Genomic DNA, 18,221 nt, shown 5'->3' with positions numbered 1-18,221 from the left:
GTTTCTGCTGATCACACCTGAACCCAGGCATGGCGGCAAGTCTGAAAGGCTCAGCAAAGGGCGGCCCTGGCTGTGACAGCGCTGCCACCTAGTGGCCTGGACTTACCTGGCATAACCAGGGAGCACAGAGGGCTGTCTTGACAGCCCCAGAGGCCGCATTACAGTGAACAAGCTTGAGAAACAAGGAAGAAGCAAAGTCAGGCCAAGACAAGCCCCAAATCAAACGCTACCACCTGGCTGGAGCTGGCAGCGTGTGACCGATGGCTAAGACAGTGGTCATCTGAAATCCACACTCCACACCCAGGACGGCTACACATCATCCTCAGGAAGCTATGATTTATTTCTCCAGCCACTGAGACTCTTCTCTGAAGAGTGTTTTCAGTGAATATCTAAGTTATAGGCCGCCAACAACAGTGGCCAGTGCAGCGGAGAACTGGACACAGAACTGTCAGTGTGGCAATTTATGACCAGTGTGGACTCTGGCAGGTACCTGACCAATCAATGCCTCAGTTTCCTTACTGAGAGGTACACACAGTATCTGTATCCACTGACAGACGAGACACAGCCTGGCAGTGACGACGTGGCATGGGATACAGAACAAATGTGGTCCCTGCAGACACACCAGGCAGGCAACTGCCATCACCCTTCCCTCTATCAGCACCCACTCTAGGCTTCAGCAAGTGCTGTACCATGTACATCATGGCCTCCAGAGTGGGAGCTTGGACCTTGCCCAGCTCAGCATCCCTGGCTGCAGATACAAGACCCGAGGCAGGTAGAAACATGGCAGACATTTTTGTAAGACCCCAGTACTCTGCTGGAACCTACCAGGGGCAAGAGCAAGCAAGGCTGGGGGGAGAAGATTCAGAAAGATGAAACGGAGCTTCGCCAAGAGTGATGGAGCAGTGGGATATAGGGCTAGAGCATGCGGATTCTTGGGACTAAAGGACTGGCCTCTATCCATCCAGAAGGCACCCTCTGGTTACACCTGCATTACAAAGCCCTCTGGAGGGGTGGGAAGAAAGCTTAAGGAGAAAGCTCAAGATTCAATGTGTGAATCCACACAGAGTGGATGCAGTGGACACACACAGGAAGAGTAATAGAGTCAGAGCTGCCTAGTGGACTTAGGCACCAGAACAGGAAGCTATTATTCCTTGGGGAACGATGTACCCAGAGTCCTGAGACTCCGAAACCCTGGCCCAGCACACAAGTCTGAGCTGGAAGAACCTCGAGAACCCAGCGTGAAGGCAGAGGGTATAGTGAGGATGGGCACCCACAAACCCCCCGCCCATATGCAACACATAGAAAGGTTCCCTCCCCTGTCTGCTTCAGCTCTGTACTTCTAGGGAGTCCACCAGATCTTGGGCATCCCAGCACCACTGCCTTGGGCAGGAGAACACACACCCTCCCCAAGGACACTTCTGGCATGACCACTAGGCCACCCTCAGAAAAGGTGTATGTGTCCCAGTTTGTGAGGCCAAGACCACATCCAAGAGTACTAGTGACTAGGATTGGGTCTGAGACGTGGCAGGAGGTAAGTACAGGCGCCACACTCTGTCCTGCAGTAGAAGACAGAGTAGGTATGCGTGCAAGGTGCTGCAATCTGCTGCTGGGGGGCTGAGTGTGCTTCTCATCTGAACACAAGCTGCACTGGGCTCCAACAGGGCAGCAAGTGTGGACATGGGGAGAAGGAGCCAGGAAGGGTTCTCACAGCTGCACACCGCCTCTCATGGTGGCTCTGCACCTGCTATTTCCAGGACCTCTTCAGCTGTTCCGCTCACTTCCCTGCCCGACTCAGACCGGCTGCAGCAAAGCTGCTCATGTGAGCGCTACCAAGAAGACACAGCCAGCTGGGCCAAGATGAACACAGCCCAGTCTTTTCTCTTTAGTGCTTCCAACAGTGGAGGAAGCAGAAGGGGATCTGGGCAGCCGAAAGATTCGGGAAAGGAGGCTCCGAGCTGATGCTAGCAGCTGCTGTGTACAGGGCCTGGCCAGCTGCACTTGGCCTCTTGGATTAAGGCTGCCATGGCAGCTTCTTGCAAATGAGCACCAAGTGCAAGCCTGGATGGTAGGTGACTGTGGCCCAGTAGGGAGGAGGTGTCCTGGCTACAGAGGCGGCCTTCTCTAAAGAGTTTCACAGAGAGCCAAGAAAGTCTATCCAGCGGCAGTTGAAAACCATCCAATGTGGGTGTTGGGAACCGAACTCTGGTTCTCTGAAAGAGCCCCAAGTGCTCCTAACTAGTGGGCCATCCCTCTAGCACCTCCAATTTTGTTTTAAAAGTTTTAGAAATTGAATAGAAGTCTAATCATAAAATGTTAGGCTAGGACCACAGCTCAGTTTTTAAAGTGCTCGCATGGTATGCCCAAAGCTCTAGGTTCAAACCCGGAACCACGTACATCAGGTGTGGAGGCACATGTAATCCAAACAGTCAGGAGGCAGAGGCAGGAGGATGGAAGGTTCAAGGACACCCATATACAGAGTTGAGGCCAGCTTGGGAGACTGGAGAACCTATCTCAAAAAAAACTAAAAGAAAATGTTGTATCTAATGGCAGGGTTCATAGACCATTTACATTGGCATCTTCATTGATTACTGTTTCTAACATATTTTAATTGGAAAAATTAAATGTTTCCAAGCAGATACAAAATATACACACATCAACTGAAATCTATGTTACTAGAAATAAACGTGAATTTCAACTTTGAAAGCTCTATGGATGTGATGACATCAGCAGAGAGTAAAGTCTTCGGCCTCCCAGGGCCAAAAAACGAGCCCACAGGCTGGCTGCCTCTGCTGGCGTGTTCCCAGCGGCCAGTGTGATGTCCAGTGTGATGTCGGCAGGTGGCTCAGCTGCTTTCACACAGCAGGCTTTAAAAACCTACCCCCACTCTGCAAGTGGTACTCTACAGCAGCCGAGCTGTCTGCTGGCTGGAAGGGCTGCCTCTGCCTATCACCCCACTCCCTAACACCTTCCTAACAGCCCAACCTTACACCGAGCACCAACTGGACTGATGACCTGGAGGCCAGCAGCTGAGCCAGAGAGGCTCTAGGATCTCTGCTGCTGCTTGGGTGTGACTTAAAAGTTTTAAACTAGATTATCATAGCATGTGCATGTGTGCATGCATGATGTGAGTGTGGGCGGTTGTGTGCATGCACCACAGCACATGTGTGGAGGCCAGAGGACAACTCTGCAGAGTTGATTCTCTCCTTCCTCCTTCAGGTGGGCTCCGGGGATCAAACTCAAGATCATTAGGTCAAGTTTGTGCAGCAAGCTCCTTTGCTCACCAAGCCATCCCTCCAGCCCCTAAAGCCCAACTTTTAAAACCATGTCAGTATTTTCCACCATGACAGCAGAAGAAAATCCAAAATGAGAATATTCTGTGTACGTGCTTCTGGCGCCCCCTAGTGGCAGCTCCCTAGACTACAAAAGCCCTGGACCCTGCCTGCATACCTTGTAGATTCTGTGAAGAAACTGCCTGTGTGGATAGGTGGAAATAGTCTGCATGCTGGCTATGGCCAGTTAGTCTAAGAACTCAGCATGTTAAAATATGCCGATCCTATGAAACTCAAAGAACCTGAAGCATTTTGGTTCATCACCAGGTAAGATCTTAGCCACAGTACGCTAACATGGTTCTGGTAATGTGCTTGTGTAGCTTGTCAGGACCTGGGTCGGAGCTCCAGCACTGTAGAAGGTAAGCAAGTAAATACACTCACCATCAAGGGCTTTCAGCAGGACACTAAAGCCAAAGCACAGAGATCTGAATGTGCCTGCTCTACCGAGCATGCGCCCCCAGCAGGATGGAACCTGCTCACCTAAGAAGTGTGTGTGTGTGTGTGGGGGGGGGGGCGCTGAAGGCCAACAAGGCCTGGGTCCCTCTACCTCTAACAGCCTCACGGTCTGTAAGCCAGGCAACAAGTGAATTCACACAGTAAACACTACTGTGATTTACACATTCCAAACTCTTGGTGCAAAGATGGGGCGTTTCCTAGCATGGCAGCACGGACATTTGTACTTTCTCACCACTGACACAAACTTAAATCTATGGGCTGAGATGTGAGACCAGAACGCACTCACAATCTGCACCTGAACCACAGGCAGAGAGTAGGCAGAGGTGTGGGCACCTCCCACAGCAGTCATGACAGGATGGGAGCTTCATCCCTGTCCCTGCTGTGCCCCTGCTCTGGGCTGAAAATGCCCCAGGAAGCCTGGGCGACTCCCACTGAGCAAAACCTCGGTTTGAACATAAGGTACCAGGGACGTGTTCTCCGTGAAGGGGCCAGCACACAGGGGAGCTGAGACTGAGAGGGTGGGACCTGAAGGAGCCAGGTGCTGACGCGCGTCAACCACATGCACTCCCTGCTGAACCCTTCTGGGAAGGGAGCCCCCATGCCCCAGGTGGCCATGGAATGAGTCTTTTCTTTGAGGTGTCAAGATGGCTCAGCACATAAAAACAGTTGCTGTATAAGCTTGACAACATGAATTTGATTCCCAGAACCCATGGAAAGCTGACCTCCAACCTCCGTATATGTATCTGAGCATGTGTCCCCTGACCAGCTCCCCCCATGACAATAATAAATTAAACCATTTTCAAGTCTTTACTTTCCACTGCAATGACTTGCTGGAGGCAGATGTCCCAAAGATGGAAGAGTAAGGAACAGCTGGATGCTTTTGGTGGGGGAGGGGAGATGCTTTAGGGTCTGGGAAACACAGCTGTGGGCAGCAGCAAAAGAGTGTGGACACAGTCATGGCCACTGTCGGGGCCACAGTGGCTGGGGCCACAGAGGCTAAGGCCAAGGCCGCCCCAGCACTTCTCTGGCTAGCTGTGTGTATGGAAAGGAAGTGGTTCCCAGGCTGCTGGAGTCAACACCAAGCAGAACACAGAAAGCATGGTCTCTGGGGCTCTGTTTCTCCTACCTCCTCCAGACAGGTGGGGAGAGCTGGAGGAGTCACTTCTGGGGGCTCAGCGGGACTCCAAAGCTCCCAGCTGCATGCAGGCCTGGGGACTACTGTGTGCCACACACACTGTTCCCACCTGAGACACTGACTGCTGCCTCTCACACTCACAACTGCTGGTGGGAAATGAACTGATTTTCTTATTACGGGAAGACCTACATAGAACAGTACTTGATTTACCTTTTTGTCTATAATCCGATGAAGGTTTTCTGTGAAGACGAACAATTTGGACAGATGCACAGAGAGACGGCTGCGGGAGGAACCCGGATGTGCACAGGCTATTGGGATACCAAGGACCACTGGCTCAAGCCTGTGATCCCAATGTTGGGCTGGGATAGGGAGGAAGTTCAAAGCCAGCCTGAACTACAGAATGAGAACATGCCCAGCATGGACTAGATAGAAGGTGAGACCAGTCTCAGGAAAACAAAACGGGACCTAAAATTATGCAAGTCTATAACTCCACAAGTCCTCAGTTCTCACTTCTGAGGGCCTCTGTGGTGGGAGAAGAGCCATCTGGTAAAGAGTGCCATGCACCAAAGGACCGAGTCTGCAAAGGAATTAACGAAGCAGGAAAACAAGTGGGGCTATGAGGAGGCCCAGGCTGTGGTACCCACTCATGGGACCAGGGCCAAGACCAGCAAGCACAGCGTGGGAAAGCCTGTCTGCCAAGCAGGTCACACACCTGCACACACACCATGCCCTCGAAGGAACTGCCACTGAGCACTCATGCCCATGATGTAGGTTTCCACTTCCATGACTCATCTCACACCCCTTGTGGTTTATGTCTCTAGGGACAATGAACCATCTCTCCTTATTCTCCTGCCCAGAGCTTTACGGTGTAACAAGTGAGTATGTAATCCACTCTTCATGGTTTACTTTGCCTGAATCAGGGAAGGCAGGATAGCTGTTTGTATACTGTCCAGATGGTTCTACCCTCAATAGGCACCCTAACCCCGGAATCCAGAGCTCATCTTCTGGGGACACCAGTCATCTACTCCAAGCTCTCCAACTTTTGGGGCCAAGACCTGGCCAGGATCACTCTGTTTGTGTCACAGGAGAAACTGTCATGGTAAACACTTCCCGACTCAGAAGGTCAGTATCGTGAGGACGACGTCCACTTCTGCTCTGTGAACTGGGTGAACGGCGCGCTGCCGATCACGCATTTGTAGACTGTGCATTAATGAAGACTATTCAGGGCAGAGGGGCAGAAGAGCTGGCCAACCACGAGACTTCAAACAAGCGGGAAACACCAGCTACAGTCTGTCACCGCCCCTGACTGTCCTAGTGAAGTGACATTTCCTTATTCTTTTGATCAGCGCCTCCATGCAGGGCTAAATAGGTCAAAAAGCATATCACTGTTCAATCATTTTAAAAGCATTAGCAAGAGCAGAGCGCCATAGCATTATGAACAGATTATGAACAAAAATAAAAGCCATTTGTATGCATTAATGATACATCAAGCTAATTCAAGCTGGAGAAAGTCATTAGGGGGAAATCCTGGGGCAAAACATGGTACTGATGCCGAGGCAAGACTCGGATTAAAATAACCATTTTCTATGTCATTGATAAAGTTAATTCTACGAGCCTGGGATGAGTCTTAACATGAAAATCAAAATAGAGAGCAGTCGCTAATAGTGTGCTTAATGATCTAATTCTGGCGGCGTGAGAGTTGACATGGACCTTTCTGCGGATACAAGCATCCGTGTACAAAGCGGTTCCCAGAAGAGAGGCACAGCATGAAGACTTCCAGTAAGAAACTGTCCTGACACACCACAGCCTCCATTCCTATACCACCCTCCACGCAATCAAACAAAAAGTTGCTATTGTCTCTGCCTGCAACAGGGCTCCGCTGTCTTCCTACTGTGTGTTACTGTAGTAAATGCTGGGGATGGAGAGCGTACAAAGAAAGGTTGATGCGGGCTCAGGGTTTCAGAGCTGTACCCATGGTTAACTGGGCTCATTGCTCTGCCCTCAGATGAGGCTGGCACGTCGTCCCTCTGGGATTAGGTACTAAGCCACGCAGCTGGAATGTGAATGAAAGCAGAAGGGACCACTGCCTCACCTTCCCTTCAAGAGCCTGAAAGGTTCTATTTCATCAGCAATGAAGCTGAAAGCCAGGATGCTAACACAGGGACCTCTGGGGACACTTCAGCTGCACAGTAAGATAGAAAAATGCCTTTTTCCTCAAGATAGACCCAAGAGGAGATGCGAGGCTCACACGCATGTCAAGGCCAGCCTAGGTTACATAGTAAGATCCCGTCTTCACACAAAATCAAAACAAAAGAACAGGGGCTGTAACTCAGCCCTGGGTTGATGTCCAGTACCACATGAAGGAGGTCTAGCAGCTCACACCAATGATTCTAACACTTGGGAGGTGGCAGGAAGAAGGTGGGATCGGGAGTTAAAGTTCATCCTTAGCTATACTGTAAATTCAAAGGCAGCCTGGGCTACACGAGACCTTGCCTCCAAAAGAAAAAAAAAAAAAAAAGAATGGCCATGTTTCACATCTGACCCCAAGTCATTACAGCCACAGCTGTGGTCTAGACCACAGACCTTAACAATCATTCCGACAATACCCACTGAAACACATCCATTTTGCATGTGTGACTTTAGTAGACAAACCGACTAAAAAGCTAAGGAACGAATTCTTTAAAAGTCTGTCCTCTGAGTCCACTGAACTCTCCAATGGACCAGAGATAAAAATGGCAGGTCCAATAAAAATGGAAGTACTCATAACCTGAAATGATAACACTCAGAAACTCTTGGCTTGCTCAGGGATGATCACCTCAAACTAATCCCAGCTCATTCTGGCAAAGTTCCATGTCACTCAAACTCACCTCATCCTAACACAGTCCTGTTTACAGAGTGAAGCAGAAACTCCACCAGACGTGTGGCTCGTCCAAGGGGCATGTGCTTGGTCGGAGCACCACATGGGTGTCAGGATTCCTGAATCCACATATTCCTGAAATCCAATCCTTTTCACCTTCAAAGTCTCTGAATACATGTTTTATTATATAAAAGCTTACGTTCTAGTGTTGATACTATTTCTGTCTGTGGTTGAACCTCTGATATGAGATTTACTGGCTTTGAAGATGTTCGTGCACACAAAGGTTCCTGGCAATATCATGTCTGATAAAAATGGTCACTATAAGACACACATATATATGCAGGGGCTGGAGAGGTGGCTCAGTGGATAAGAACACTGGCTTCTGAAACCATGTTCAATTCTCAGTACCTATGTGGTAGCTTATAACCATCTGCAACCTTCCTTTGGCCCCTGCAGGTACCAAGCATGACAATGGCACACAGACATACAACACTAAAAATTAATTAAGTCACATATGCACAAGGCTACAGCAAAGAGAAAAGAGAGGTCCACCCTGACCTCCCAAGCTTTTTCCCACCTACAGCTGGAGCAGACGTGAGCAGAAGACCTTTCCACCTAGAGAGAGTTCCTGAGCCCATGTGACTGTCTGGGAGACAACCTGCTGATTCTTATTTCTATGGGATTATACTGTGTGAGGTGCCCCACCAGGCATGACGGCCAGAGGAACTCACTGTTGATAGTGACAGGTGGCCACCAATCATCTTAGGAACCATCTGAGGAGGCTCACTGGCTGCCTTTAGAGCTTGAAACATGCTTTCTGTCTCTCTTCCCACTTCAGCAGAGTATAGCAGCATTGAGTCTCATGTGGAAAGAAATTTCCCATCACCTTTCACTCCTATAAGTTCTGAGATGCCAGACCCCTTTAACCAAGTGTCATTGGAACACCAGACCTGTCCCATCCCACCCCACTACAAAGCCAACCCTCACTGTTGTTTAGGAGTCTGTAGGTTCAGCTATGACAAGTAAGGAGTCTTAACAAGTTTTCAACACTGAGGCTCAGTGAGCATTGTGGGGGACAGGAGAATTGGGGGTGACATGGAAAAGAGTAGGCAGGTACCAGAAATACCAGCTTTGTGGGGCAGAGGTACCACGTGATGCAGGGAGTAAATGCCTGTGTGTGTGGAACAGGCCTGCCCTCCTTCACCAGAACCAAACAGAGCCGGGCTCATTAGTTCCCCTTTCCAATTATATTCAATGCCTCAACACTTCCAGATCATCTACAGCTGGCTCACTTGTTTCTAAAGACGAAAAATCTTACTTGAATGTATCCTTTTGCCAAAATACATTTAGTTTTTCATAAACGAAGGAGAAAACCAAGAGTAACAGAAACAACTAAATAATTACCCCTCTGCCTCCCTCCCACATGAGGCTGAGGCTGAGGGTGAGAAAGGATTAGGCAGGCCTAAGAGGCAGCTCTGCAATAGTGCTGACCAAGGCTGTGGCATCAGCGTAACAAAGAGGTCTGAGATGCTCCAGCCCAAACATAATGATGCTCAGGCACGCACCGTCAGGCTCCACAAGCAGGCTCCTTAACACAGCGCTTCAGTGATTAGGACAGGGCGGCTACAGGGGTGCGATATGAGGGTGTTTCAGTTTGTGGGAGCAGTAGATGTGAGGAAGGCTGAGGCCTCCTACGTACCTGATAACCAGGAAGTGGCAGGTGATCTCTCACAGCACTGGTTTCCAGCCAGTATTTTCATACAGGTGAGCTGTCGCCCACCAGGCCAGGACAGAAGACAATAGAATGACTAAGAAGCGCTTTCCAGGACATTAAGTGAAGCATACATATAACCCAGCTAGGATGGTGGAGTTAAATTAAGAGGACTGTCACACACCTTCCCAGAACAGAGACCACTCTAACAGATGCTGTCCATCCTCCAGGATGACAGGTATCAGCTGGCAAGGAAGCCCTGGCCATCGAGGGCTAGGAACCTGACCAAGGGTGTCCAGAAGCTTCTGACATGGGGTTTCCTGTTGGCCTGCATCCAGAGCAGAAGCGCTTCTTTGACAAGAACAACAAATCTCAACAGGAAAGAACTCCCATATGAGATCTGTGGTGCTCTGACGAGGCATGGCCCCCATAGGCTCACGTACTTGAATACTTGGTCATTAGCGACTGGTACTACTTGAGAGGGATTAAGTGATTTGGCTTTGGTGGAGTAGGGCTTTGGGGTTCCAAATGCTCAAGCAGGCCCAGTGTCCCCTCTTCCTGCTGCCTGCGGATCACAATGTAGAACTCTCTCTCCAGCACCACGTCTACCCGAGCGTTGACATGCCTCCAGCCTCAATGACAATGAACTAATGAAACCTCTGAACCTGTAAGCCAGCCCCAGTGAAATGCCTTCCTTTGTGAAGGTGCAGTGGTCATGGTGTCTCTGCACAGGACAGTTACTGACAAGATCGTTCAGGAATTTTCCCTTTTAGATGAGTGTGGTGACATCTGTAATCCTGGCACTTGGGAGGTAGAGGCAGAAGGAACATAGGTCACAGTCACTCTCAACCACACAGTAAGATCAAGGCCACTCAGGGCTACAAGAGACCCTGCCTTAAATCTCTCCCTGCTCCCTCCCCATGCCCCACCCCCTCTCTTACACACACACACACACACACACTCACAAAACAAGCTATTTTTAAAATCCAATATTAATAATGACCAAAACTTTTGTTTAAAACAAGAAAACACAGCAATAGAAAAATCATGCCTGCAGAAAGAGCCTAATTTTTCTGCAGCTCATTATTTTTACATGCCCATTTAAGCCCTAAGGGAACAGATCACAGACTCTTCAAAGGACTTAATGCTATCACTGAAATGACCTTTCACTTTGAAAACATGGAAGCCAGTGTGCGGCTCTCTCCCAGACACCCCAGCAGCAAAGAACTGCAGGAAAGCAGACAGACTGAAGGCGTTGGCAGAGATCAACCAGAGGATGGAGACAGGCCTGAAGCCCACAGCGGCCCAAGCCACCTCCCGGAGGCACCGCTGGTAACCCCGAGAGCCACATGCCTAGGTCAGAGTCAGATGCCAGATCAATCAAACAGAGGGCATTAACCCTGTGAAGTAAAGGTTATTTAAAGGAATCCACAGAGGTCAGACTCTCCTACTCTACCAGCCCACATGAACAAGTTGGATGCCCCAGGCTATGGAGATGGAGAGGGGGCAGAGAACACCCCGGCCCGTCATACCCACTCCTCCTCCCCGCAAAGAGACGGCCATCCTCCCTGGTGGACCCAAACCTCGTAATGGATGGGACCCTTCCCTCCACCTTCTGCCCATCTCCAGCCTAGTACACTTAGCACAAATGCTGAGCTCAGGTGAGCACCAGGTGACATGGCCGGGCTGCACACCTCCAAACCCCAGGCCACAGAATGCCCACGGAATGCTCAGGCCACAGGCTCAGAGACAAAGCAGACAGACGTCTGTCTCTCTTCCTGTGTTATGGGGACATCAAGCGGCCACACTGAGATACTGAGAACTCTCTCACGCTGGCCGGCCAACCAGCAGGAATGTGGCAATGCGCTCTCCGGGCAAAGGACCTGGCTTGCTGGTTTTTAATGACAGAATAGTCCAGTGTCTGGTTCAGGCTTAAGGCTCTGGGTTCCCCAAAAGGCAGATGCAATCCAGGCTCTGTCCTTTCAATCAAGTTACCTCATTTTCTTTTCCTGAGCCTCAACTGTACTTGCATATCTATTTCTCCTGTGGTACTGGGGACCAAACTGTGGGCCTCACACTCACTCCCCAAGTATTCTATCTACACTGTGCCCCATCCCTAGCTCTCAATCAAGTTTTCTTTCTCTTTCCTTTGTGAGACAGGAGGTTGCCATGTAGCCTAGGCTGGCTCCCAACTCATGACCTTCATGCCTCAGCCTCTTGAGTGCAGAGACCACAGGCCTGCACGTTTCAATCTCTCTAAATTTAAAGACCATGTGAGTTTCGGGTGTTTTGTCTTTTTCCCAAACACCTGGCAGCTGCCTTATATCCTGATGAAAGGACTTTATACCATGTATGTGCAGGAACAGAATCTTAGTCTTATTTTTTAGAACTTCTCTTCATGTATATGAAAACACTTGATGGGCAAACACAAACCTGCCATGCATTTGGTTGTTCCGGCACCATGGGCGTTACTTATTTCTGAGACCCTAAAATGCAAACGCTTATTGTGTTTGTTCTAGATTAAGAAGAAAAGTGAACAGAAGCCTGCAGCCTATGAAAACACACCCCAAGAACACACCGTGTGACCTCAGTGAGAGGCCAGGGCGTAGGTCCACGCCAGCATTCCTACAGTATTTTATAGTCCTGGCATTTGGAGTGAGCATTACCCCCTTGGCAGCATCCCGTCTTAGAGAGGACAATGGGATGGATGCCTCCATCCCACAGATGGGTGCCAGGTGTGACCCCAAGCCTTCTGCTGTGTGCTGGGAACTGAGCATCTGTAGTGATCAAACTCCTACCCTGACATTGCAAACAAGGAGACAGGCCCTCACCAGGCCCTTGAACTTGGGCTTTGAGTATCCAGACCTATGAGGAAACGCTATCTACTGTCTGAAGCACTCTATGAGAATATGCTGCTATATCAGGAGTGACCTGAAACGCTTCCATGGTCTTGATGCTGCCAATTATCAATCTGCAAGATTATTTGTGTAGAACTGGTTCCTGTCATTATGGAAAACCCATAAGCATTAAACAGGATGAATGTAAGAAATAAAGAAGTCATGGAAGAGAATGAACCCATACAAGCATGCTCTGGTAGCCCACCTAAAGAACAGCCATTCCCTGTGGGCTAGGGGTACCTGTCTTAGGCGTGGCAGCATGCTGTCTCTGCTGGAACTCCTGTGCTTTCTGCAGTCCCAAAGCAGATGGCTGCATCAGAAAAGCCCATCGATGTAGAAACAGGCGGTCAGCTAGATCTGCCTGTGACCCTGCCCAGGCCTTTCTGGTCCTTCAGTCATCTCAGTCGGCTCACACGGGTGTCTGGGCCTTTGCTGTATCAGAACCCCTGCTCTGGAAAGACCTCAAATGTGTCCTTGCTTGTCTTTACAGCTCGTAGCCAACCCTGGTGCAGCTCATGCCATGAGGCTGATGGCAGGGCAGCTGTGGACTACGTGCTGCAGGCAGAGGTGCCTAAGGAGGCCTGGGGTGCATGGGAATGGGGAAGGGAGAGCAGGACCCAGAGATGCCATGCTTCTCAGGGCAATCCTCAGCTTCCTTGGATTTGGCACCAGGAAGGATGAAAAGCAGAATGAGACAGAAGGAACAGAGCAGGACCACGGGCTAGAAAACACGTGACTGATTTTGAGGCAGAGGAAGAAAGGGATGGCAAAGTTCTGGAAGAGCCTGGCTGCCATAGGAGGGGGCACAGCATAACCGTGGAAATGTGGTCCAGTGCTCAAGTTTACTGCAATAAAAAGAGTTGGTCCCCACAATCGTAGCTGGAGTCCGTGGGATATCCCAGGCCACTTAGTCGAACAGTACCAAGATTAGTTTCCATTTTCTGACTGAGTCTCACGCAGCCTAGGCTAGCCTCAAACTTGATACGTAACTGATCCTCCTGCCTCTATCTCCAAGTGCTGAGGTTACAATCTTGGGCCACAGACCTAGTTTATGTAGTGTTGGGGGTTGAACTTAGGCCTTCGTGCATGTTACACAAGCATTCTGCTGACTAAACTCACTCCCAGCCCCAGTTCCCAGACTGTGTCTCTGATAGCAAGTTTTCTTCAGGGTCAATGAGCAGCAAGGCTTTTGACCTTTACCCTCTGTGAGACTCCCAGCCTGTCCCACTCTGCTCCCTGCCAATTCCCACCACAGAAGCAAGGGACAGAAGCAACCTGCCGCATGCAGATTTAGACCAGAGGGCTTCGGACCGATTTCCCCCAACTGCCACCAGAAATAGAGCCTTTCCTGGAGTGTCCTCCTAAGACCTCAACTCTGAGCCCACGGTGGCTCCAGAACTTCTAATGCCTGAGGCTGGAAGCCAATGCTCCCTTCCGCCCTGTTTTACAGGGTTCTTCATAACCAACAGCTGGCATCACCATCACTGACACGAATATGCTCCCCTAAATTCAACTGTTCCTAGAGGTGGGCAGCCAATTAATAATCCAATAAGATAAACCAGTTCCTCAAAATGGCCCACACGTTCAGCCCCAAGTTCTAATTTCACTTTCTGGGGTTCAAAGTTTACTCTCAGTTTTATTTCCCCAGGGCCAAAGGTCAAATACTTTGAGCCTTTCGTCTTTTTTCCCACCTCGAGACAGGGTTTCTCCGTGTAGCTTTGCGACTTTCCTGGAACTCACTTGGTAGCCCAGGCTGGCCTGGAACTCACAGAGATCCGCCTGCCTCTGCCTCCCGAGTGCTGGGATTACAGGCGTGCGCCACCGCCCCCCGGCAAGCCTTTCATCTTAAAGACAAGGCCTGGTTAAGAATGAGCAGTTACAACCATGAATCTGCACATAGTGTAGTTGACGGAGCTTTCGGGAGTTGTTCATGTATGCAGAGCAGGCTGTGCAGTGTGCCACACAGATGCCATGGAGGACTGCTCTACAGCACCTCCTTCTCTTCTGAACACAGCTCTGAAAGTGGAGTGCCCCAACACTGGTGTCTACATACTGCATGGTGGGCTTCTGTCCCCACACTTGTGTGTGACTATTCTCCCGGAGTGGGCTGTCCGTGCGTCACTCTGTGCTGCAGAGCGACACTCCGTGGCAGTCACAAGCGGGGCATTTACCGTCCTGGAAGACCCGCTCCACGTTGAGCCCATAGGTGGCGCACGTCTCGTAGTACGTGCACCGCTTCAGGTCATTGGAGAGCTTCCGTGCCCTGGCATCATCAATGACTCTAGGGTTGGTGGAGCTTATGGCATCTGTAACAGACAAAGACAGCATACTCATCAGCAATTGCTTCCCGTGACCCTAGAGCCCATGGGCCTCAAACCTGCCCCCCAGCCGGGTGCTTTCTGCTGTTCTGGGGGCCCCTTGCAACTCAAAACACATCGCAGTCAGTACACATATTCTTCCGAAAATAGTTCACCCCAAAATAATAGGCTCAAGCTACAGAATGGTGAGGGCGAGGAGGCCCACACCAGTCCTGACATTTGGGAGGGCTGAGTTCAAGGCCAACCAGGAGAGAGACTCATAAACCTATCCTTTGAGCTCACTTCTTGGTGTGTCTCAAAAAAAAAAAAAAAAAAGTGTGACTTGGGACACTTAGTGTCATGTGACAATACCACCCCAACTGAGGTTCCTCAGGTACAGCCCACCAGAGAACACTTCGTCTGTCTCGCTGGACAAGTAGGTACGTCAACATATCGTTTACAACAAGTAGGGAAAGGGGTCCTTTATAAAGGTCTAAACATTCAGTAAAATAGGGAGGAAAAAAGTTAGAAACCACAATTTCTCAAAGCCCGTGCGTGTCTGATCTGGGGAGCACAGGCATCAGGCCCCCACCTAGCTCACAGTTTGTCCAGCCAGGGGCCCCCACTTCCTGCGGCTGCCTCACCAACAGATGAATGCAGCTCTGTGTACAGGGCGCCTCTGGGCCTGCTGCTCGGCTCTGCCCAGTGCCATCTTACACCACTTTAACTTGGCGATTTTCCTAACGCTGCTTCTCCTTCTATTTGCAAGGCTTTGGGGGCAGAGCTGGCCTAGTGGGCACTGCAGGGCCCCTCACTCACCCATGTGTCCCCGCTATGAATGGGCAGGGCACCCATCCCTACCCTAGAAGAAGGTGCACTGAGCTCAGCAGCCCTCGCAGCTCTGGCCTCCTGACAGCCAGGTATTCCTCGGGGTGAAAATGGTTCTTCAGTTCTTTCTCTGGCCTCTAAAACCACCTGCCCCAGCCATCAGACAGGAAACCTCGGGTACCTTCTCATATCACCATCCAGCCTCCCTGCCTATGTCCCCAGTGGTGGCACAGGTGTCTCAGGAGCCCAGTGTGCACACAGCACATGGGTACAGACAGCAGATCATGAGGAAGCCACACACAGTCCAGTTTCCTGCCATAGGTGCCCTGGGTCCCTTAGCCCATCACCAGCAAGGTCTAAGCAGGGCCTCAGAACAACTGGTCCCACGTTGAGATATAAGGGATAAAAATGAACCTCAATCAAGGTCAAGTCCTGTGTCCACTGACTGTTCCTCGACACATGACTTCCGCCCATTCCTCAATTTACCCTCCCAGAGCACTGAGAGGCAAACAGGGCCCCCTGGCCACCGCAGCTCTGGTCTGGGTGTGTGTGAGCCCAACGCCTGGGCTCTTATGCCACTTCTCCACCAACAGCAAACAAACAGTGGTGTGCATGAGAAAACACAGCGATCAAATCTGTTCTTTCCAGCCCAGCTGTGAGCCCTGAGTCGCAGAGCATCCACAGTGGGAAAGCATCATGTCTCAGACGCAGGCCCACACGGCTCTTAAGATACCAGGCCAGCTGCTGGGAATTGCCTGGCAGCCACAGGGGAAGCACGTGTTCCGAATTCTTCTCCTGCTCTAGGGCAGCTGTGGGGAAACCCTGCCTGGGAGATGCACTGGCTTTAAAACATCATTTGAAGACGTTTCCTGAGCAGGTACCTCAGCCATGCCGCCCACGCCACCCATGCCGCACACTGTCATCCTCTGGCAGCAGGTTTCAGGGCTTGCTTAGGTACACAAACGCACAGACATTCCAGCCCCTTCCATGAGATGGGGCGACACTTGACTAGGACTTGTATGTAGACTTCAAGTCATGCCTGAGTTACCTACGATGTCTGTACAGTACGTGCACCGTGTACAAGGCTCACAAGTTCAGTAGAGGTGACACCTCCCCATCTCCCCACAGCGAGATAGGGTGGTCTCGCTGTGTATCCCTAGCTGGCCGGGAACTTGCTACAAAGACCAGGCCAGCCTTGAACTTACAGAGATCCACCTGAGTGCTGCTATGAAAGGCATGGGCCACCACACTGGGACATTGCTTTGTATTTTTGAGACAGTCTAATTCTATAGGCCAGTCTAGCCTTTATTGGCAATCCGTCTGCCTCAACCTCCCTAGTGCCAGGATTACAAGTGTGCACACTTACACACACCTTCAGTATTTTTAATCCTCGGTGGTTGGGCCCCACAAAGACAGGAGGGCCAACAGCACTACAGTAAGAACCCACGCACTGTCTCCAGTGACCAGCAGAGGGAGCTAGAGGAACAAAGATGTCTTCATTTTGGTTTTAGGTTCTGTTGTAGTTTTGAGCTGCTGCTGCAGGGTTCAGAAGCAGGAGAGACCAAATGACTGGCCACTGCATGCATCAAAACACAGAGAGAAATAGTGTTCTCCATGAAAATGCGACTCTTATTGTTTTGTTAGTGACTAGATGAGGACATAAACTTTGTCCATCAATATGCTGCTCCTCAAAGCCTGTCCACAGTTTGAGTCTTGACTGCACACCAACTGGTAAATACCAGACCTACCAGTTCTAATAGAAATAAGAAAAGCAGCTCGAAATTAAGAAAACCCAAGAAGGGAGCCTATAGTTTTGCTTAAAGTCTTGGCTGGACTCCAGTGGCCAAGTCATGGTCTTTGACAAGGAGTGAGGGTGCTGTCTGGCTCTGTGTGACAATCCCTTTACTAAGAGTCCATGTTTTAGGTGACATGGAAGACAGTAAGAACTACAGCCCCAGGTCCCTGTACTGTGAATGAGCTGCTGGGTGGAAAGCTCAGGAAACAGAAAGGGTGAGGCAAAGCTCAGCTGTGTATCAGAACTAGTATTATTACTTTAAAGGGGTACTCAAAGTCAAAATAAGTCATATATTTGTTCTAATAAAAATAAGTAACAGCAACTTATTTAAAAGGTGTCTTGTTCAAAAGGCAATTAGGGCATCATAATGTAGAAAACACAAGAAAGTGGGTTCTCCTAAAGCCTCTGGGGTGTGTGGGGTGGTGCTGATGCCTCTCTAAGACTTCTCCATAGAACCAATCAGGAAACACCTCAGCCCCCATTTCCTGCTTCAGGTCATTTCCAAATCCCTCCATACTGAGAACATGTACACAAAACCTTCAAAAACGCCAGTGGAGGCCTGGCACTCACCCTGGGTCCCCACCAGCACGAGTGGGATCTCGCTGGTGTTCCTGTAGTTGGCCATTCGGCTATAGTAATGGTAGACAGTCTGGAAACTGATCTCATCCTCCAAGCTGAAGACAAAAATGACTGCATCCACCCACATGGCAAACTGTGGAGAGAAGAGCAGAGAAGGGGCAGCTGAGGGGGTTCAGGAGGAGGTGGGAGCCACACCTCTGTGAGCGCCAGGGCACCCCTGGCCTGCTGCCTGTGCACTGTGGCTAATCACTGAAGTCTTCAATGTGTACATGGGAATGGGACACCCTCCGCCCCCGTGTTTCCACCAGGGCCCTTCACTTTCTGAGAACTCAGCCCT

General features: G+C 50.3%; 1 protein-coding gene across 8 annotated transcripts in view; it reads right to left on the bottom strand.

The window, feature by feature from the left end:
• The window catches only part of Agap1 (ArfGAP with GTPase domain, ankyrin repeat and PH domain 1), a 459,873-nt gene that overhangs the window by 261,894 nt on the left and 179,758 nt on the right, over nt 1-18,221 (bottom strand). For all 8 annotated transcript variants that reach the window (XM_036173288.1, XM_036173289.1, XM_036173290.1 and 5 more), the window contains 2 exons: nt 17,876-18,017; nt 14,557-14,691 (listed from right to left, as the gene is read on the bottom strand). In XM_036173288.1, the coding sequence (XP_036029181.1) occupies nt 14,557-14,691; nt 17,876-18,017 (277 nt within the window). The remainder of the gene's footprint in view (nt 1-14,556; nt 14,692-17,875; nt 18,018-18,221) is intronic.

Source organism: Onychomys torridus, chromosome 23 (assembly GCF_903995425.1).
Source record: "Onychomys torridus chromosome 23, mOncTor1.1, whole genome shotgun sequence".
NCBI lineage: Eukaryota > Metazoa > Chordata > Mammalia > Rodentia > Cricetidae > Onychomys > Onychomys torridus.
Note: the sequence above shows the minus strand (reverse complement) of the source record. Positions and strands in the feature narration are given on the sequence as shown.